General features: G+C 48.8%; 1 protein-coding gene across 1 annotated transcript in view; it reads right to left on the bottom strand.

The window, feature by feature from the left end:
* The window catches only part of LOC144165211 (uncharacterized), a 159,515-nt gene that overhangs the window by 119,696 nt on the left and 16,691 nt on the right, over window positions 1-23,128 (bottom strand). Inside the window, exon 2 of the mRNA XM_077695330.1 lies at window positions 21,181-21,463. Within this exon, the coding sequence (XP_077551456.1) occupies window positions 21,181-21,463 (283 nt within the window). The remainder of the gene's footprint in view (window positions 1-21,180; window positions 21,464-23,128) is intronic.

Here is a 23,128-nt window from a genome sequence, read left to right as displayed (position 1 = left end):
TTATTTCGTTTTGGCATTTCAAGCAGCTTATATGACTTATTCTTGTGTAGCGCTCGTGTAGTGATCGTCGCTCAAATTCCCACAATGTCTCATGTCCATCGATTGCATTTCCTACGCGGAAAAAACGTTCGCAGACGTATGGTCGTATTGGAGACCGCTGTGCTTTTTCACTAAGCGGAGAAAGTGCTTCCTGCGCCCTGTTCTTACGCTGTGCGGCAAACATTTGCTGTTGATTGGATTTATTAACTTCGAGTACTGTTCTCCCTTAGATTTTTGTACTGGCGTACCATCGATGCGTGACATTTGCGCTTGTGTGGAGCTACTTGGACTTGGAGCTTCATACATCTTACAAACAAAAAGTAGATTCCTCCAGGCGGAAATTGTATCCTGGCTTAGTTTCAACGCAGCGAACGAATTGCGACGAACCGCTGGCGTCCGCCCGAGTAAACGTTTGGCCGACTGTTACTGTCGAAGGCTCCGAGAGCCGGCCGCAGCAGCGCAGTCAAGCCAAGCTATCTCTTTGTGACGTCATGTGAAATGTCATTAAAATCAACAAGGAGGATGCAGAGAGGAGGACAGTGTTTTAAATATATTTTTTCTACTGAATACAGTCGCGTAAACGCAGCTAGAATGGGCAAAACATGGCCTAGAGGCTCCCGACTACAATTTTCGCTAGTAACCCCGCAATGTTGACAAATAACTTCAGTATCACTTTAACCTGCAAACGGGCAAAAGCTGTCTTCACTATATAGCGTGTTTCCACTGTTGTGTAGCATGTTAAGTAGCGTGTTTCCACTGGTTTTCCCCTGAGCATCGGAACCAACAGGCCCAGACTTTATTCCCTATGTGGTTGCTATGCCGATGCTATGCCTATTGCGGATGTAGTTACTCTTCAGCTGGCTCAGCAGAATACTTGGCCATGCAGCTTCACGCCCCGCCCAGCAGGTGAGCATGCACCTGGCTTGGCCAGCTCGCTCACGTAGCAATTATGGGGTCTTTAAAAAGGCGCTAGTCTTAGCTGCCGAAAAATTCTGAACAACCACAAAAAAAAAAAAAACAGCTAGCACCCAGGAGCCACGACACTAAACACGTTGTAGTCCCGTACGTACATAAGGCCTCACTAAAAAAGAGAGGTGACCGGCATGATATTAATGTTTTGTTTTCCGAACCCGTAAAACTAAAACCAATGTACCGAAAAGTTAACGCTGAGCCAGAAGCCACGAAAGACGTCTGCATAACACAGTATGCAAATCAGTGCGTTAAATGTTAAGTACTTGTCGTGTAGACTGTCCGTCTGGACTGCGGCAAATCATTAGTAGGCAAAACAAAAAGATGTCTCAATTTGAAATATAGAAATAACCACTAGGCATGTCAGTGAATGGCCCCCCCAGCCAATCTGGCGACGCACAATAAAATTGTGAGTGCAACACATCGTTTGATAACACTTCAGTTTCGCCAGAATAACAAAACAAGACCACACACAGAAACTGAGAATCCTTGCAAACATCTAACAATATGAGAAACAGCCACTGGCCTGTCAGCAAACCCTTTCGCAAACATATATCCTGCATATGAAATGTGTGAGCTCATTAGCAGTCTTCTGACCCCGCCTCAAGCAACTTTATAGAAAACAACTGAATGCTAACTAAAAAAAAAAAACGACGTCACGCAATGAATAAACTGCTACCAAAAAAGATACCAAGAAAAGAGCCTTTCGACAGATGTTGGGGTTACGCGTCTGTGTGTATCGGAAAAAAATGTTTAGTCCCCCCTTTCAGTTTGTATCTTTTAACCCTGTTCACGTGTTATGAGCCCAAAGCAAATATTCTACTTTTAATAAAACAGTTGTTAGTTTGCGCTCCTGCTGTCCACTTCCTTCGTTGGTCTTATTTAATTGTGCACTTTGTAACCCAAACCACTGTGAATCATTGCGATTGCAAACACAGAAAACTGAGTCAAATTTTTTAGACCCCAATTCTAGTCGAGGCTCTGTTTTCATTGTCGGCGTACAGTTTGGTCACGGTCAAACTGCGTTATAACGGTGGTTTGGACATACCGAGTTCAAAACAGCGCCAAAAGACGGGACGAGGCACTAGCGATGTGTGTTGTCGTTCTTCGTCCCGTCTTTTGGCGCTGTTTTAAAGTCAGTTAGCATAATCAGACGATTCATTTTATCGGTGGTCCGGCAAGCAGCGCTTCCGCGAAATGAAGACAGCCCAGGAAAAGGTAGCGCACTATAGAAAACCTCTAATGGGGAAGGAGGATGCAGAAACGGGAACGGTAATTTAGAATGCACCTTTCGGCTTAATAACGTTGCCTTACTCACTGATACATGTAAAAGCGTTACCCGCGAATTGCAGAATTTACTCTCCAAAGCTAACAAATCATTTCAGTGTCCCTTTAATATCCCTGCCACCTTGAGCACGGCCAGAAACCCCTGTCTTTATCATAAACAAGCAAGGCAAAGACAATATTTGAAGGAAACAAGTGCTATTGACGTTGCGGGTGTGCTACGGCCCGATCTCTGTTGCCACCTTCCGAACGAGCAAGGGTAGTTCAACGGGAGTCCGCGCTGGTCGTTTTGACGTAATGCTGGCGCAAAGGGTAACGCAATGTTTTTTGACAGCTTGAGGCACCCGGCACTTCCGAGTCCCCACTTCAGGTTGCGTTCTCGTGCCTTGTGTTTGCCACGCAAGTTGCCGAACCAATCGCTTTTTCCACAGGAATTCCGCCCTTTTGGCCGCTTCACATGGAGGAGAAAACCAGCAGCTTCATTATTGCTAGCCAATGAAGGCAGGCAAGCTCCCGAGTTGGTGGACCGCATGAAGTGGAAACGGTGATTTTGGTTCGGAAGTTGAAAGCAAGGAATTTTTGGTTATTCTTGCTGGAGGTAATCAGGGAATTTAGATTACTTTTAGCTTTATTAATACAAGTTGGTGATTCAATTATATTGTGCCACTTGTTACAAGGCGTCAGTTTTTACTTTTACGCAAGTAATGGTAATTACGATAACCAGTGAACTATGTGATTTTACGAATAAAAACAACGGACGGTCAAAGTCTAGTATACTAGGATGTTTGTTGTGATTGCCTCAGTTTGGGTTAGTGGGTCAACAAAAATTAGAAAGCATGCCCGTGTGGCTAAAATAAATGTTAATAAATCGAAAGTAAGAATGAATAACCATGCCGAAAGTGTTCTGTTAAGCATATGTAACGAAGGGCTAGAACGCAAGTACAAAGATCCTGGACCAGGCGACATTTTTCTTCAACTGCGAAGTTTCTGAGAAAGCTTTAGGACTTTATTTTGCAGCCTAGCCGTACGGATGCATTGAGGTGGATGACAAATTTGCTTTCACAGAAACTTGCTCTGGCTTGGGCATTTGCCGTAAAGTGGTCAATCAGAAGAAGGAGATGATTATAACTACCGCTCGCAGGTTGGATCGAAGGTTGCCCAACCAGCAGATCTGGCGGAGAATAAGTATGGGCTTGGATTACTCGGCAAGCATTTTGAAAAGATGCATATATCACCAAAAAGAAGCATATCCAACCAAAGCATCCTTCCAGTGATGACATATAGAGCGAAACCTTGGCGTCTTAGTAAACAACTTGGAAGAAGGTAACTTTAGGTCGGTTCGACGGGCCATAGAGTGAGAAATGATAGAAGTAATCCTTAGGGACCGGAAACGAGCTTCCTGTCTTCATGGAGCTTCATAGAGCTTTATGGAGCAAACTGGAGTCGATGATATCACAGCTGAAATACAAAAAAATAACTGGACTCGGGCTGGCCACGTAGTTAGGCGAAATGACAACCGGCAGGCAACCAGGTTAACAGGGTGGTTACCGAAGGACGCGTCCAGAAGAAGCGGAAAGGCAATTTTTCGATGGAGAGAAGAAGTACGGAAATTCGGAGGCAAAGAATGCACTCGGGCAGCGCAGAACAGGAGCCGTTCGAGAACGATGGGAGACGCCTTCGTCTTTCTGGCTGTTGATAATGGTGATGATGGCGCTTTACAGTTGCACAAGATCCCTAGCGCAGTAGAAAACGAAACAGAAAAGCACAAAGGACGTCAACCAAGGTATCGAATTATTCACACACCTTATATTGCACCGAACAAGCGCTGCACGTCACGTTTATTCGTCACTACAAAACAAGCAACACAGGTCCAAGTCAAAAACAAATTGACGTTTCGGGAGCGCTACGGCTCCCTTGTCCACAATGAAAACGACCGCTGGAAGACGCCGAATTATGTAGCCCCCAGTAATCTTTTAAGAGATTTGGTGTAGTCAGGATTCATGCAGCCGTCCGTCCTGTTGATTGCGTGTGGAGTTGTCTGAATAATCAAGGACTCCAGATTCAGGCGTGCAGATATGTTGCGTTCCGTCGTCAGTATCTTGGAATGTTCCCAGTTTATCGCATGTTGAGTATTCGCCACGTGTTCCGCAAAATTTATGCGTTTGCAAAAATTACCGGATTCGCCTATGTATACTGCTGGGCATTCGGCGCAAGCGATCCGATAAACAACACCAGGAAATTTCCAACGCGGAAGCCTGTCTTTCACATTCACCAGCTCATTGCGCAGCTTGCTTGTTGGTGCGGGCGCCAGTTGCAAATTGTGCTTTCGGAAAACACGTGCCAGGGCCTCACTGATCCCAGGTACATATGGCACCACGGCGCGTTTTGGCTTCTCTGTGTTCTGGCTTGTTACATTTTCCTCGAGTAGAGGGCGCTCCGGAGCCATTCTTCTCTGCGTGTTTCTCACGAACGAAAGCGGGTAGCCGTTCTTTTTTGGGTCCTTTTCAATTGTTGCCAATTCCTTCTGGAGCACAACTTCATCGAAGCAGGTTCGTCTGGCCCGATTTGTTAATGCCATGACAACTGACCGCTTGTGACTAATAGGATGCGCTGACTTGAAGTCCAGGTACCTTCCAGAATGGGTCGGTGTCCGGTAAACACGGAAAATAAGACCTTCAGCCCTAGGAGAAACGATGGCGTCCAAAAAAGGAAGTCAGCCACTGGCCTCCTCTTCAACAGTAAATTGAATTGAAGGCTCCACGCCGTTAAGGTGCTCCAGGAATCGTTGAACGTGCCTCCGGTCCAGGACGCAGAAGCAGTCATCCACATACCTGAGAAACAGTTTTGGCCGTGGCTGTAAATTATCCAATGCCTTGGATTCGATGGCCTCCATTGCGAGGTTTGCCGTCGTCACGGATATTGAGGCCCACATCGCTGTCCCGAAAGTCTGCTTGTAGAATTCACCATTGTAGCTAAGGTAAGTGTTTCCCAGAGAGAAACACAGCAGCTGGCATAGTTCCGTCACGTCAAAAGGGGTCCGTTTTTCTAGCGATGGATCCTCGCTTAGACGTTGCCTGCAAGTTTCAATTGCCAGTTCAACCGGAACGCTTGTGCAAAGGGAGCAAACGTCAAAAGAAACGAGGATATCATTGTCCTCCAGAGTGACAGGCTTCGTTTTCGTAATAAAGTCGGATGTGTTCTTTATGTAGGTCCCCGTCTTCCCGACCAGTGGCGCTACGATTTCGTGCAGGTACTTCGACAGAGAACAAAGAGGAGACCTCGTAAAGTCGACTATTGCGCGGAGCGGCACGTCTGGTTTGTGCACTTTCGGCAACCCGTATATGGCTGGGGCTGATCCGTTGGTACAAGGCAGCCTGAAGTACAGGCGCTTGTATGATGGCGGTAATTCCTTGAAAATGTCCGCCAGCAATTTTTGCAAGTGCGTCTGCACTCTAGACGTGAGGTCCTTCGCAAGCCGGCTATAAGTTTCTTCATCGTGCAAGAGACTCACCATTTTCTTGTGGTACGTTGACCGGTCAAGGATAACGGTCCCGTTGCCTTTGTCGGCGGGCAGGACAGCAATGTCGTCGATGGAACGTAGGCTACGGATGGCTTTGCGCTCATCTTCTGAGAGGGGGTTGCGAAAAGTGCTCCTTTTTATGTGAGAGAGCACACCTATGGCTCTCGTCCTAACCTTATCTTCAACGTCCTGATCCAGCAAACGTACAGCTCCTTCCACAGCGCACGCGACCTTGCGTATGTCAGGTGGCTTCCCCTGGTTAAAATTAAGACCGCGGCTGAGCAGTTTCTCTTTGGCTGAAGACACGGCGTAGGAAGAAAGGTTTCGGGTTTCGAACAATGGAGTTGCCCGGGCATTCTCTTTCGTGGCTAGTAGCGCCTGCAGCTTCCTTTCTTGGGTCTTCGTATGTGTTTTCTGAAAGCACGTGTTTTCACCTGGCACGTGTTTTCCGAAAGCACGTGTTTTCCTGGCACGTGTTTTCCGAAAGCACAATTTGCAACTGGCGCATGCACCAACAAGCAAGCTGCGCAATGAGCTGGTGAATGTGAGACAGGCTTCCGCGTTGCAAATTTCCTGGTGTTTTTTATCGGATCGCTTGCGCCGAATGCCCAGCAGTATACATAGGCGAATCCAGTAATTTTTGCAAACGCATAAAGCAACACCAGTACGACGTGCGAAAGAAATAGTAGTAGTAGTAGTAGACTTTATTGGAGCCCGAAAGGACGGCGGCACCTTTAAGTGCCGGACGGGGCGGTTCCCTGTTCACGGGACCCGTATGTGGCCAGCAGCTCCTGGCCCCTGGCCGCTAGCACAAGTTGAGTCTGCAGGGCGGGGCTGGCCAGCAAGGTCTCCCATCGCTCGTGGAGTGGGGGTGGGGGGTTGGGGAGGGGGGTGGGGGGGTAGGGGTGCCTGGGGTTTAGTGCACTCTGCGATTATGTGTGCAAGAGTGCCAGTGCTGTTGTTGCAGAATGGACACGTGTCCTCTTCTTTCTCGGGATACATTCTATGTAACAGGACGGGCTGCGTGAGCGACCCTGCCTGTAGTCTCCTGAGTATTGTTTGCTGGTCCCTCGTCAGGGTGCGGTGTGGCTCAGGTAGGGTGCACCGCTCTTCTCGATATGATCTCGTTATATCTCTGTACGTGAGCACTGGGGTTGGGGTGTCTGCGTCGTGCCCTGCCCGGAGGGTCATTGCTCGGGCGTGGTAGTCGGCGATGGTGTTGCCGGCTACCTTTGAGTGGGCGGGCACCCACGTGAGCTCTATGGCTCTCCCCGGTGCTCGTTTCTTGGAGATGATTGCAGCCGCCACTGAGGAGATCGTCCCCCTCCGGTAGTTGCCGTACGCTCTTTTGGAGTCTGTGACCACTACCTCTGCCCCCGGTTGAACGAGTGCTAGGGCTATGGCCACTTCCTCCACCGTCGTTGGGTCTTTGGTCTTAATTGCGGCGCTGGTAACAAGCCGCTCCATGTCAGTCACGACTGCTGCCGCGCGGTCGCTGCCTTTCTGTAGTGAGGCGTCGGTGTAGAGGACTCCTGGGTGTCCGTCTAGTTGGTTGGAAACGGTTAGTGATCTTTCTTCCCTCCTGCCATCGTCCTTCCCAGGGGTCATGTTACGGGGAAGGGGCTTTGTGTGTATGACCTCTTTCCATTTCTCGGTCAGGGGCGTTCTTGTAGGCATTGGCTCTATGCGCCATCCTATTTTGGTGAGTATTACGCGTCCGTGGGCCGTTTGGCTTAGTCGGACGCGCTGACTAGAGAGATGGGCCTCTGTCAACTCATCGACCGTGTTATGTAATCCCATGGCTTGCAACCGGTTGGTTGACGAATAAATAGGTATGCCTAGGGCCTGTTTCGTTGCCTTGCGGATAATCGTGTCTATAGTATTCTTCTGCGTTTTGGTGAGACTGAGGTAGGGGACCGAATATGTAATTCTCGAGATTATGAAGGCTTGTATTAGTCGGATGGCGTCGTCCTCCTTCAGGCCTCTGTTCCTGTTAGCCACCCGACGGAGCATGGATAGAATTTTGTCTGCGCTGTTCTTAATTTTGCCTACTGCAGCATGCGCCTTGCCGTTGTTTTGCAGGAGGAGACCGAGGATCCGGCATTGCTCTGCTGGTTTGATCACCGTACCATCTATTGTGACTGAAATGGTTGGTGGCGGGGTCTTTTTGGGTTTTCCTGGCAGGACCACCAGGAGCTCAGACTTCTGTGGTGCACAGCTCAGACCGCATGACTTGGCATAGTCGTGGACTGTGGACGCTGCCAGCTGGAGGGTTTCTTCAATCCACCCATCCGATCCGGCTCGCTCAGTCCATATCGTGATGTCGTCTGCATAGAAGGCATGTCCTATGCCTTCTATCTGCTCGAGCATGCGGGGCAACGGTAGGAGCGCCAAATTAAAGAGCAGGGGTGATAGAACTGCCCCCTGCGGGGTGCCCCACTCCCCAAGCTTAATAGGGTCCGACCTTTCGCTGCCAACCGCGATGCTAGCCGTTCTTGCGGCGAGAAAGTTCTTGACATAACCGTAGGCCCGTTGTCCGCACCTCGTCTTGTTCAGGTTTGTAAGTATGCTGGCGTGGGTGACGTTGTCGAATGCCCCTTTCAGGTCGAGGGCTAGGATTGCCCTTGGGCTGTTTCGGGTAGCCTTCTTGATGACCAATTTCTGTAGTTGGAGCATGACATCTTGCGTGGAAAAGTGCTTCCGAAAGCCGAACATGGTTCCAGGCATTTGTCCCGTTTCCTCCAAGTGGGCTTGTAGTCTGCGCAGGACCATCCTCTCCATCACTTTTCAAACGCAAGAGGTGAGCGAGATTGGGCGCATGTTTTCTATGGAAGGGGCCTTGCCGGGCTTGGGGATAAAGCGGACTTCCGCCTCCTTCCATTCCGGCGGTAGCTGCGAGCTCCCCCATGCGTTGTTAATATGCTCTAGGAGAGTCTGCGCCGTCTTACCGCTCATGTTGGTCAGGAGTTTGTATGTTATAGCGTCCTTTCCTGGGGCGCTCTTCTTATTGCTCTCGTCGATAGCTAGCCAGAGCTCCGAGATGGTGAATGGCCTGTCCAGGACTTCATTTTCGGGTCCTTCATATCCCTCCGGGGTTGGGTACTGTACTTTTCCCGTTTGGAGATATTTGTCTGCTAAAGCCTTGAGTAGTCTGCTGCCATCACCATCGTACGTGTTTAGCACCTTCGTCAACGTACGGTTGGTTGCTGTTTTATTTCCTGTAGGGTTGATGAGGAATCTTAACAGCCTCCATGTCTTCCCCACTGATAGTTGGCCTTGAAGACTGTCGCATAGTTTCAGCCAATTTTCTTTGCTAAGCTTTGCTGCATATTCGGATATTTGCGTGTTTAGTAGGGCTATGCGGCGGGCTAGCTTTCTGTTGCGCTTCTGCCGCTTCCACCTTTTGGTTAACGAGTGTCGGGCTGCCCACATGCGATTGAGTGTGGTGTCGACAAAATGCGTCTGCGTTGTCGTCGTGATTGTTTGCGTGAACTTCTCAAGTGCCTGCTTCTGTTTGTAGGCCCACTCCTTGTATGACTGTCCTTCTGCTATTCCGTCGTCGGGTTCCCCCTCGATATCCTCTTGCTGGGTGTATTTTCGCATCTTGTCCCAATCAGTGATTCGTACTTTTCCTAACTTGGCTTGGAAGTTGGGTCCCCGTATAGTGATGGTGATGATGCTGTGGTCTGATCCCAGGTCTTCGTCCTCGCACTTCCATGTGACGTCGAGCGACCCACTCAACCACGACAGGTCGGTGTAGTATTCGGGGTTTTCAGTTTCGGTTTTGGTTTGACGTCGACCGATTCTACCACCAGGGGGCTAGCCCTGGGTATATATTTCACGTGACTAAATAAACTGCTCTCTTTTGGCTTGACTCTTTCACCGGGCGTTTGTCTCCTGCTTCACCCTTCGGGGCCGTCGCCGACGCGACACTACAATGGCGCAGCCGACTCTTCAACCTGCAAAAATGTAAGCACCCCACATCTCTTGAGTAATATATAAGCCGCCGTACTGGCCGCAAGTTTTTCATGTCCTTATTTCGGCTGAACTGTTCAGTCAAGTCCGGTAGAGCGTTAGGCCTACGCGGTCGACTGCATCGGGAAGAAGACGGCGGCCGGCGGCATCGGTTCGAAATCGACCTTCATCAAGCGCTACACAGCAAATCCATCCAATAATATGTAAGCAGCAGATAATATTTCAAGATATCGCCAAGGGGCACGAGGTAGTTATTACACCAGGATTATATCAACATCAAGAAGAGAAGTAAAGCGGTACCAATTCGTTCACTATCTTGACAACATGGCTGACATAGCCGCAAAGCCACCTCCATTTCTGCCGGACCCGGGGAGGCCGGCCATCCCATGGCGCGACTGGCATCGCTCGTTTGAGACATATCTTCTCGCAGCAGGCTGCGACGAATTCACGCCGAAGCGCAAGGCAGCACTCTTAAAGACCTTTTTGGGGTCGGAAGCAGACCGCATCGCCCACATCATCGAGTCAGCAAAGCCGGCGGGCGCCAGCGATGAAGACGAGTACAAGTACCTTGTGCAGGGCCTCGCGGCTCATTTCGACGGCTCTACCTCGCGACGAGCCAACCGTATACAGTTCCGAAACATACGTCAAGCAGAAGCAGAATCCGCACTCGACTTCACGCGCCGGGTGCAATATGTGGGTCGGCAGTGCAATTTTGGCGCAGACGAGACATCCTCATTAGTCGACCAACTCATCGTCGGACTGGCGTCCGAACGCACCAGGGAACGTTTGCTAGTAGAAGGCCCGGCTCTGACGTTTGATAAAGCCATTCAAATTATACAAAGCATAGCAGAAGTTCAAGACCTACTCCAACAATATCGGGAAACCAAGGAAGACGTCGTTCAAGCCACCGATGGGACGCAACAGCGCCCCACCCGGTTCCCACGTCGGGAGGTCCGCCCCACAATCGTCAGAAACCGAAGTTCATCACCGTCCCGTTCGGGGCTTGCTTTCGCCCGGACCAGTGATGGACGCTCTCCTCCTCCAACGTGCGGCCGCTGTGGTAGGACTTGGCATCCCCTTCGACAGTGTCCCGCTCTGGGAAAAATGTGTTTCCGGTGCGGCAAAAGCGGCCACTTCGGAAATGTCTGCCGCACCTCACATCCTGCACCTACCAATCCGCCATCAACTCGCGCCACACGCCTCTCCCGTCCACCAGTATGAAACATCCAGGCCCCACCCGACGACGAGGAGGATATAGTAGTCGTTAACCAGCTGGGGCAACACGCGACTCCAACACGTCAAGATTTTTACGCCGATATCAAGGTGAATGGCACCTTACTTTCCCTGCTCGTAGACACGGGCTCAGCTGTCTCGATTTTATCAGAGGAAATTTTTCAACGTCATTTTGCATCGCCAATAGCACTCGAAACTCCACCTCGAATTCTTAAAGATTATTCAGGCGGTATCATACCTGTGTCAGGATGTTTCACAGCGACTGCTCAGTTCAAAAATATTCAGCAACCTCTATTATTTTATGTTGTTCCGAGAGGTAGGTCTTTACTAGGCATAGACGCCACTTATGCTCTTCGTTTAATTCTCGCAGGGGATCAGCTCGGATGCTGGCGAACCACTGCAACTCCTCTGAGTCACGCCATACCCCCACCTTCATGTAATCTTCCAGACCGCTTCAAAGAATTCCAACAGCTGTTCACACCAGGACTGGGCCACGTTAAGAACTATATACATAAAGTCAAGGTACGCTCTTCTATTATGCCCAAGCAACTCAAGTTGCGTCGTTTACCACTAGCGTTACGAGAACCAGTGTCCAAATAAATTGACCAACTTCTTCAGGATGACGTTATTGAGCGCATTTCTGCTTCAGAGTGGGTATCCCCCATAGTAGTCGTTCGAAAGCCGGATGGTTCAATCAGGATGTGCATCGATTTGCGAGAACTAAACCAAGCAGTTGTCATTGACAGTTTTCCTTTACCGCACATAGAAGAAATTCTGCAGTCGCTCCAGGGAGCCACACACTTCTCTAAACTGGATTTAGCATCCGCCTATCATCAAGTTCCTTTACATGTCGACAGTCGAGATCTCACGGCGTTCATAACCCATGAAGGTCTATTTCGTTTTAAACGAGTTTGTTTTGGCTTAGCGTCCGCACCAGCGGCCTTTCAACAAATGATGCACAGCATCCTTCAAGGTTGCACCGGAGTGCAATGTTATATTGATGATATCATAGTATATGGCAGCTCTCAGGAAGAGCATGATCACAATCTGAGTCAAGTGCTGCAGCGCATTTCACAAGCAGCCATGAAGCTTAATGACAAGTGTCTTTTTGATGTTCATGAACTTTCATTTCTTGGTCATGTAGTATCTGCAAACGGCATCCAGCCTATTAGCAAAAATCTCAAGCAGATTGACTCATTCGCACAACCGTCCAATGTCTCTCAGCTCCGCTCGTTCCTGGGACTCGTCGAGTATTACTCCAAGTTCATACCTCACTTAGCAGAAATTGTTGAACCCATGCGGAAACTTCTCAGAAAAAATCATCCATTTGTGTGGGATAAGGAAATAGAGGATAGTTTTCAGAGGGTCAAAGCGCTCCTCCATACGGCACCAGTCTTGTCTCTTTTCGACCCGAACCTTCCAGTTATAGTAGCTACAGATGCATCTGATTATGGCATTGGAGCTGTCCTTCAACAACAAGATGAACATATTACCCGTACAATTCAATATGCCTCTCGAACACTTACGCCAGCTGAACGTAAATATTCAGCTGGCGAAAAACAAGCGCTTGCATGTCTGTGGGCCTGCGAAAAATGGCACTCGTATCTGTGGGGTCGACGCTTCACATTAACTACCGATCACCAGGCCCTCGTCACACTCTTGTCATCCAAAGGGTCAGGACGCCGCCCGTTACGTATCCGGCGTTGGTCAGCGAGGCTCTTAAACTATATATTTGATGTCCAGTACCGGAAAGGAGACAACAATAAGGTTGCCGATGCGCTCTCGCGAAATCCCCAAACTACTCAGATAGAAGAAACATCTTTCGAAGAACAGGTCATAGCGACAGTCGATTCGTTTATCTCGAAAGAAGAAGTCCAAGAGGGTACAGCCTAAGATCCAGTATTATCAGAGGTTACATCGTATTTGACTCACCAGTGGCCCCCCAAAAGGCAACTTTCGCAAAGTCTTCGCCCGTACTTCAAAGTCAGGCATGAGCTCTCCTTAGTGGAGAATATCATTTGTCGGGGTGAACAAGTCGTGCCCCCGTCCAGTCTGCGCAAACGCATCTTGACGCTCGCCCCCCAGGGACACCCAGGCATTACTCGGATGCAAGCATCCCTTAAGACGGAATACTGGTGGCCGGGCCTTTGCCATGATGTCGAGTTACCCAGTGTACTACATGTCACTCCGTTGACAAGTTGGCAAAAATACAACAAGGTCCATTACAACCTGTTCAATATCCTGATAAACCATGGTCAAAGCTAGGAATTGACATCATAGGCCCTTTCGTGACAGCGCCAGCAAACTGCCGCTACATTATAGTGCTCGTCGATTATTTCTCCAAGTGGCCAGAAATATGTTTCACAACATCCATTTCCTCCTCCACCATCCTAAAATGTTTGGCCGACGTTTTCGCCCGAGAAGGTCTTCCGGACGAGCTGGTATCTGATAACGGAACCCAATTCACTTCTTCCGAATTTGAAGCGTACTTGCGCCTTAATTGCATCAAACATATCAAGTCGTCCCTTTACTACCCACAGGCTAACGGTCAGGTAGAAAGGTTCAATCGAGTGCTTAAGGGCTTCATTCAGTGTGCCATTGCCGAAAAGAAACCTCTCCAAACAACAGTCAATGAATACATTTCCATATATAGAACTACACCCCACACAACCACCAAGCAGTCTCCTTTTTTCCTCCTTAGAGGTCGTATTCCCCGAACCAGGCTGTCGATTGTAGGGTTCCATGCACAGCGCTTTCATGAAAATCCATATAAGGAATGGTCAGAACTGCGTCGAAATGCTGAGCTCTAACATGCTCGTATGAAAAGAGACTATGATCGTCGACATGCCGCTTCGGACAAAGTGTTCCAACCTCAGGATATGGTACGCATAAGACTTCCGATTGCCTCCAAAGCAAACTCCAGGTACTCATTACCCAGGCGCATTCGCCGTAAAGTCGCTGAGAACACGTACGAAATGGAAGACGGAACTCGTTGGAACGCGTCCAAATTAACCAGGACACGCATGCAAGCAGTCCCGCACCTCTTCGAGGAACGATATCCTTTCCCTATCGTAGACCTTCAACAAAATGCAAATGAAACAAATAATTCAGGCACATTCGAGCCACAAGAGTTACACTCCTCGCCACAACCTTCAACTACCTACGACACCAACGAGTCGACCACATCACCGAGGTCACCATCACCACCCGCAGCCACAAGACAAGCAACGGCTTCACACCACCTGTCGCAATCATCACATAGTGAGGCAACGACTTCCAACCGTCCACAAAGGACTAGGAAACTTCCCTCGCATCTTCTAGACTACGTTGTGTCTACGTCTAAGAAAACGTCTAAACAGCCAAAACAAATGTAACCGGTGGTTCAGCAACAGTGGTTCTTCTGCGTCTATCGTCAAAGTGAAAGTGCAAGTGAAAGTGAAAGTGACTGTTTTCTTTCCCCTCTTCCTTTCCCTGGACACATGTCCTCGGTGTTAAACAATTTTTTTTCATGTGAACTCTTAGTAGAACATCGCCATCAACCTGGCATCTCTACGTCTGGTCTCAAATGCGAACAAGACGTTTGCAATGTGACACTATTTCCAGGACCACTCCCTCAATGTCGACTTTCCGTGAATTTGTAGGTGAAGTCACTGCACTGCGCTTAGAGGTACTTATTATATGTGCATTGTGGCTCCCGTATAGGTGGTGCTATTTTACAAACATGTCCTGACACAACATTCGTAGATACACGTAATATCATGTTTACAGAGGGTCGTCATAAATGGGTAAACGCAGACATTCAACTGCTTCTCCTTCATTCCCAGCACAGCTTCTACGAACAGTAAGTGGATTCCATGTGTCAAAACGGCCACATGTTGTTGGTGATGAACTCCCGTGGCTGGCTCTAAATGTAACAGTGTCGGCCCGCAACATGGCTATTCCCCAACACCCTTGATGTTGATGAATCTCGGGTGACTCATGGAACTGGAACCAATTTTGTGCATTTGGTGTCTACGTGTATAAGGTACTAGAGTAAGAGTGACATATTGCCACATTTCTTCAGTGTTTTCTGGTTGTATCTGGGGAGGTCATAAGCTACTCGAAACAATCATTTTTTTCCCCCGAAGATGTGTCGGGTACCATGTCGCTTTACCCTGTCTCCGACTGTGTACATGTCTTCCCTCATGGCACTTTGGGGGTAAGTTACTGGGCGTACGTTTGGGCGTAAGCTCACCTTCAGCCAACGCTGTATTGTTTGCTGAGCTGCTGGGCGAAGTTGTGCGACCGTGACTTGGTCAATGCGAGTGCCTGTTGTGTTTTGTCGATGTTTTGCGGTGTGCATCTGCCCTGCCACTTGTCTTGCTACGTTCGTTGCCATGCGCAGGGTCCCCAGGTTTCTCATTACTTTCGTCACTGTATCTGGGGTCATAGAGATTCATTGGTAGTAGTGTGTTCTGATCGTGGATGTTATGTAAAGGTCTTTGTTTCTTCTTTTTTTTTCTTAAGGGAGGAAAAATGTAGTATTCGGGGTTTTCAGTTTCGGTTTTGGTTTGACGTCGACCGATTCTACCACCAGGGGGCTAGCCCTGGGTATATATTTCACGTGACTAAATAAACTGCTCTCTTTTGGCTTGACTCTTTCACCGGGCGTTTGTCTCCTGCTTCGCCCTTCGGGGCCGTCGCCGACGCGACACTACAGTCGGGTGTAGTGTCTCTTGCTACGCTGTTCCCTCTTCGCGTTGGAATCCCTGGTTCGTTCAATAGGGCCACATCTTGGTCCTCCATTGTTTTGACGAGAGCTTTGCCTCTCTTTGATTGAAATTTATACCCCCATAGCGTGTGCGGGGCGTTGAAGTCGCCGAGGATCAGGAGTGACCTGGTCCCCGCCATCCTTTTCGCCTCTTGCACAACGCGGTCGAAATCATATTGCTTCTGAGACGGTCTGCAGTAAACGCTCATTATGAATACGTTACTCTTGCTTCCAATTTCTCTTGCATGTACTTCGATGAGTGTGTGCTCACATCCTGCCTGAGCCGTGACGTGTTGGGTTGCCGCCACGTGATTCTCTACGAGGATTGCAGTGCCCATTTCTGTGGGGTCGGTGTATGTAACATACCCCGCGATTTTCGGTCTTCCGTTTGTTTCCTGTAGTGCTATGATGGCAGGTTGATTTTCTAGTGTGTTCATATATAACATAAGCTCCGTATCTCTGTTTCGGATGCCTCTGCAATTCGATTGAAATATCGCTGTGGGCTCCCTGGTTCCCCCTCGCTTACTGTTCCTGTTTATTTTCTGCTTCATCCTTGTTGATCATATCGAGCCGGCCACGTCGTTTTGCTATGGCCTATTTAATCCTTTCCGTCCGGTCGCGTTTCAGCGATGCGGATTTCATCCTAACTTCAATCGCGGCAACTCGCGATACTTGTCTTTCGTGTTTCGCTTCTAGTATGTTAAGGCGGTCTTCTATCCGTCCTAACGCCGTCAGGATCGCAGACACCCCTTGGGTAAGTTGCGTTTGTTCCGCGGCTTTTGGCGGTTGCGCAATTTGCTTGTTGGCTGGGGCTTCTTCGGCCTCCATTGCCTCCTGCTTCTGGTCTGGCTGCTCTGGCGTCTTGTCGTTAGTCGGAGGGGGTGACCTCCGGCGCGGTATTTTGCGTGGTCCTTCAGCTACAGCTGCTGTCCCTTCCTGACCATTTGTAGTAGCCTGCCCTGACTTGGCGACCAGCTGCTCTATCTTGTTCATAAGATTTCTGATTTGAGCGTTCTGCTCTTGTATTTGGGCATTTTGGCGAGTAATAATTTGCTTTAGTTCTACGATTTCTGCATTTTCCTTGGGGGTTGTCTGGGTGGGGGTGGTTGGGGAAGTGAGGGGGGGAAACTCATTATCGAAAGTGCGAGTTTTGGGAGACCCGCTAGCCCGGCCCACCTTCGTGTCGGATGGTCCGCGTTGGTCTCCGGGTCCTCCTCGGGATCTCGACCGCTCCGTCCTGCTCGGCACCTCCTCGTTCCCGGGCCCGTTCCGCCGTCTCGAGACGCTCAGCGTGATTGGCTCCGCTCGTTCCGCCGTCTCCCATCGGCGGCTGCTGCCCTTCGTTGACTTCGACCGGGAGCGTCCTTGACGGCCACCTGCGCCGCCCCGCAGCCGATACTTTGACCAGGAGCGGCTGCGCTGGCGACCGTCAGCGCTCCTAGCGGGGGTCTTGGAAGTTGATCTGCCGCTGCGTTGGGGTCCGCCTGCAGGACCTCTACAGTCCCGGCTGTGTCCTCGTTGTTGCTGGTCCTGATGTCTTCGTTGCCATCTTCTCTGGCGGACGATGTAAGGAGTCTTGTATTTAGCTTTACACACTCGGTCGGCTGTGAGATGGTTTCCGCCGCACAGTCCGCACTTGGGTTCGCAGGTGTGGTCTTCCGCCGGCCTGGCTACTCCACATCCCCTACAGATCTTGTTTTTGGGGTCGGGGCACACATCCATACGGTGCCCCAGTCTGCCGCACGCATGGCAGGCCTCGATTTGTTTGCGGTATAATGTGCACTCCATCAAAACGCGGTCTCCAACGCCATTGCGGAACACGTGGCGAATACTCAACATGCGATAAACTTGGAACATTCTAAGATACTGACGACGGAACGCCACATATCTGCACGCCTGAATCTGGAGTCCTTGATTATTCAGACAACTCCGCACACAATCAACAGGACGGATGGCTGCATGAATCCTGACTCCACCAAATCTCTTAAAAGATTACTGGGGGCTATATAATTCGGCGTCTTCCAGTGGCCGTTTTCATTGTGAACAAGAGAGCCGTAGCGTTCCCGAAACGTCAATTCGTTTTTGACTTGGTCAGTGACCTGTGTTGCTTGTTTTGTAGTATGCTACCTGACCAGACGGTATGCCGTCCAACCATCGACTTCTTTTATTCGTCACGTTTACTCGTGCTCAAACCAAAGGTACTTCACTATCATCCTACGCAACAAAGGTTTACAGCCGGAGAAAAAAATTACACCATCTCCCTGAAGGGCACTATGTGGTCATGCAAAGCGTGCCGAAGCGGCTTCGCTTTGTCGCAGTGTGGAATCCGCTGCTCGACGCTGGCGTTTCGAAGCGGCTTCACTTTCTCGAACTTTGGCATCCGCTGCTCGACGTCGACGTTTCGCAGCGGCGTCGCGTTGCCGAACGCCATGTGGTTCCGCTGCGCGGCATCGACGTTTGCGTTCTGCATTTGGAGCTCTCCTCTGCGCAGCCTTGTCTTCAGAGGTGCTCGCGGTTCTGGGAAATGAGCGAGTTCGCGGACTTCCATTCAGTTCATCCGGCTGTATCATGAAATATAAGCACAGTTTAAAATGTAAAAATGAACTTTTCTTAAAATTATGTAATCTCAGGACGCTTCATGAATACCAATATAATGTTAGGAACAGACACCCATGGTTAATACCTTTTTCTCGCACAAACCACGGTTTCGATAGACTAGAGCACTGCATGCCCACTTACTTAGAACACCTTCAACGCCAGGAAATCGATTTGTGCACTATTACAAAAAAAGAGTTAAAATGATATTTTACACTGCAAAATAAATAATTACGCCTTTTTTTGCATGTTTGCGCAGTATCTCTTGTTCAATCTTTCATGTCTTAAAGTATGTCTATTAAATCTATGTTAGTGAAAGAATTTCGTTGATGCCTTGTTGTTAATACGTGTACATTTAGTGAAAAAAATTTTATTTCTCGTTCCCAGTATGTTTCTCGTTTCCCAGTATGTACACCTTCTTGGTATATGTGAAATGTAAACCAGGTAAGATTGTTCTATCATACGTGTGCTCCTATACATTTTTAAAATGAATGTTTTTGGTGTTTATGAATTTTATTGACAATGCAACATGTCGCCCACGTGTATTTTATGCTCTTTTTTTTAAATCTTTGCTTGCTTTCCTCGATGCCAAGAAATGGGCAGGAACCCCGTCAAGCTACTTTGCTGTAGCTTTTTGTTCCTGTCCAACATTTTTTTCTACTTTGTTCTGTAACAGGAAAAAATGTGAAAAATAAAGTTAAAGACAAGCAGCAACTGAGAGAGCGGTGCGCTGAGAGGAGGAGAGAAGGAGCAGCGCGCGCGCCATTGCACAGCTGGTGGGGTGAGGGGGAGAGGGGAAGAAGCGCGCGCGCTATCGCACAGCTGGCGTGTAGAGAGGGATTTATCGACCTCATTTTAAGATCGTGGAACATTGTAAATGGTAAAACTCCGCAAAAGGGAAGGAGGCTACATGACGACTGGAAGAACGAAGGCTTGCAGACAGGCACACTAACATGAGACGCACACTCGGATCTGAGGCTTTCCACGTATGCATTGAAAGAAGTGTCGCACTACTGCCTGGATGAACTACGTTTCAAGTGTGTGCTTCTTGGAAAGTTCCAAACTGATGCCCTTGAGGCAAGGTTTGGAAAGTACAGATGACTGTGAGGTTCTAATTCAACGTCTCAATAACACAGGTGTTTGTAGCGGGAACAAAAATCCCTATTCAAAGCACATTGCACTTGACAGATTTTCCTGAGTTCTAAACAAGAGAAGGAAGCATGCGCGGAATTTCTGATTAAGAAGTACAAGGTTCCTTTTTCTAAGACCGAAATAAAGAAACCACGAGAGGACACGCCAGCTCTAGTGTATATAGCCGGTTTCTGCGCACATGCTGCGCTGCGGCGTCACCCTTGTGATGACTGTTCATCGCAGCTCACAATCAAAGAGAGAGAGCTCAAGCCGAGTGATCATGTTGTCATTAACGATATGAGCAGGGGAGGTCTGAAGTTTCCTGAGCCATGCGTCATGCATGCAGTATTGTGCGCAAAATTGTTTTGGAGCAACTAGCTACCACGGCATGTGAGCACCTGTTTCACGCTGAAAGTAACCAGAGGCTGGTACCGCTACGTACTATGAAGTTCCTTCTGGCTGATAGTGAAGACATTGATGTTTGTGCAAGCGGCCACTCTCCAGATTTCGTGCGGGAAAATATAGTGAAGCCCGTCATCAACACATTGTTGAAAAACTATACAGCTAAGAAATGATGCCATCACTAGAAAGTGGGGGCATGCTAAGCATGGAAAACTTTAGACGTAGAAATGAAGCTGTAAAATGAATCCCTGTAATGCAAGACTACAGGTTTTCACACTGTTTTTAAGCTTTGATGAATGTGGAAGTTGTAAATGGCAAGTGTAAGACATGTATGACTGTCAGGTTGACTGTATATGTGTGAAATGTGTTTGTAAATATCTCAAAAACCTGTTTTAAATTCCGTGCGTGTTTTGTGAATGAGTGTTAAGTTCAATCCCCAACTGTGCCTGGAGGCGAGTGTCAAAGGCGAATAAATGTTCACCAGAACACGCCAAACTGCCCTTTTATGTGATCTTTTGTTTCACTGCCATATTTCTCCAATAGCCAGAAACATCTGCTTTCAACTTCCCCCCATACTCAGACCTAACTCAATGGTTTACGAGTCGCACACTACTGGATAACTGTAATGAGCGCCCTCAGAAGTAACTTAAGTAGCTTTAAAGAAAAAGCGTACCACGTCGACTCGCGCGTTCTCGCTGCGCCAGCGTCGGAGCGGAGGGGCTTGGTGCGGTGACGTCATGGGGTGACTGCGGAGGCCTTCTCCAAATGTAGGTGGCTCTGGTTAAACTCTACAATAAAATGTGCATACCGGCTTCTCTGGGCAGGCGATGAAAGGGCGTCCCCTATGACCGTGAAAAGCGTGTGTATGTCTGCGCCGCGTTGATTCTCTTCATTCGTTTTCGTCTGTCTGTCTGTGCTCCTGGCAGTCGATCCAGCCTCCTGATTAGAGAAGAAGATGCGGCACCAGGGAGCGGATGTACGGAGGAACGCCGCAAACTTTCACAACAGCTCGTATGGCTCGTGAGGCGGAACTTGCGATGGCACATGGCGTGTGAAGCTATGCAAGGTTCTCAGTGACCCAAAAGCACGTTATAACAACGCACATGCAATTCACGGTACAATGAACGGTACAATACACAGCCTTCTGGGGCATGGATTGGCCTTTCTTCAGTAATTTCACCGAGTCATTTATAAAACAGCAAGAATGACTACTACAGACGGCGTAAATAAAACTAACACTTGAACTTGACTTGCCGCAGCTGGGCAGCGCAGAGAAGCTTACCTGCGAGATTGTAAAATCCACCGTAGAGAGAGACCGGCACAGCCACTTGGCCGCGACTTGCTTCAAACGTAGACATCATGGAATTAAAGAACAATCCAGCGCAGCGATTAAACACCGAAGACAGAAAGTTTATCACGAAGCAGATGACGGCTACAGCCCAGCTCAGAATTCCGTCGGGGCTTGGGGTTGATGGTTTTGGTCTGCCCTTCTCCACAGGCGAAGCGTGGCTCTCTCTCCTTGGGCTTGCAACAACTGCCCGGTCAGAAGCCACGTCCGGCCGGTTCTAAATAGTGAAAAAAGACGCAAAAAAGAAGAATCAACTCGCCTGTGTAGAATCTTTGGAAAGGACAGCTAAAGAGATGGCACTAATTATGGTGTGTCATTCGGACCTGCAATCACAGTTAGAGACAGAGACGTGTGTGTGTTGCGTCGGAACGCATGTGTTACGATGAAAAAATTTACGAGCACCGGCGTAAATAGCAAGTGCTAGTTTAGAGTAGGCAAAAGCACGACCTCGTTGCCAAGGCCTTGCGCATACAAGTAGGTTTTTGGCTATATGCAAGCGTTTACAGTGCACAACAAACACGACAAAAGCAAGAAGCATTGAACAGGAGCGCTGTATTTCATCGGGGAAACACGCTGGGTTTACACATTGGTCAAGTTTGATTAAAAGATGAGAAAAAACAAACACAGACGACGCTTTAAATACCAACACGTGGCACTTGGCTTGTAAAAATGACAGGAATATTCACACCAAATATTCACGTTCTTTATACAATAGGGCCTCGGAAGGCACACTGACGCATAGTTCGTGTAGCCTATTTCACCAGGTTCAGTGATGTCCCGTACCTCGCTGTTGTGGTACCTTGCTTGGATACTGGTAAGCGTAAGTTCTGGACTACAGACGTAGTCACAGCTCGGTTTAAAGGTACACTGAAGTGATTTGTAAACATTGCGGGATTACTAGTGCCAATTGTAGTGCAGAGTCCATAGGCCTTGTTTCGACCAATCTGAGCGCGTTTAGGCGAATTTATTTAGTGGAAAAAGCAATTCGAAAATGCTGTCCTCCTCTCTGCACCCTCGCCCATTTTTTGTGGCGTTTTCGTGTGACGCCACGAGGAGACGAGCTGGCAATTGGCTGCGCTACTGCACGGTTCGCCGACCTTCCGATCGAGTCAGTCGGCACAGCGTTTAGACCGCTGGCCGCCGACGGGTAGTCGCAATTGGCTCGCTCAATACAAACTAAGCCACCACACGTTTGTGAATGAAAGAATGTGCCTTCCTCTAGTTTGTTAGTTTGTACACTGTATCTAGCTCCAAGTCGAGTCAAGGTCGCCTCACACAAGCGCTGCACAAGGGCACATGCGACGCTTCGCTGACTTTACGCTACTAGGAAAATCTAAGGCCACTTTAAGGCGGGAGAAGAGTCAGCGAAGTCAATATTGGTACTAAGAAAATAAAATCAACTGAAACTTTTACTGTACAGCGCAAAACTAGGGAGCAGGAAGCACTTTTTTGCACTGGGTGAACACGCACAGCGGTCAGCAGCACGACCGCTCATCTGCGAACGCTTTTCCGTCCAAGAAATGCAATTGCTAGACGTGAGATATTGTGAAAGTTTGGGGGACGCTTACTGCACGGGCGCTATACGACAAATAGTCCCCTAAAGAAAGTACTTCAAATTAAAAGGCTAAATAAAAGTGCAAAGTGGTTATACATTATATACCTTACATATCCAGCATCGGCAGAGATGGCCTGTGGCCGAGTGGTCTGAGGCGCTAGGTTATCGTTTTGCAAACCGGAAGTTCGGATCCCCGAGGGTGCATCGTTTTTTTTTTTGCCATCTGATTTTTTCGTTTTCGGCCGATGTTTTCTAAATTGAGTTCGCCATTTTTAGGCCGTAGCGTTCACTGTTCCACGAGTGAGTTTCCAGAACGCGCGCAGACTG

Source organism: Haemaphysalis longicornis, unplaced genomic scaffold (genome assembly GCF_048455015.1).
Source record: "Haemaphysalis longicornis isolate Haplotype H1 unplaced genomic scaffold, Haemaphysalis longicornis Haplotype H1 scaffold_14, whole genome shotgun sequence".
Classification (NCBI taxonomy): Eukaryota; Metazoa; Arthropoda; class Arachnida; order Ixodida; family Ixodidae; genus Haemaphysalis; species Haemaphysalis longicornis.
The sequence above is the reverse complement of the archived record's forward strand: the minus strand, read 5'-3'. Positions and strand labels throughout refer to the sequence as shown.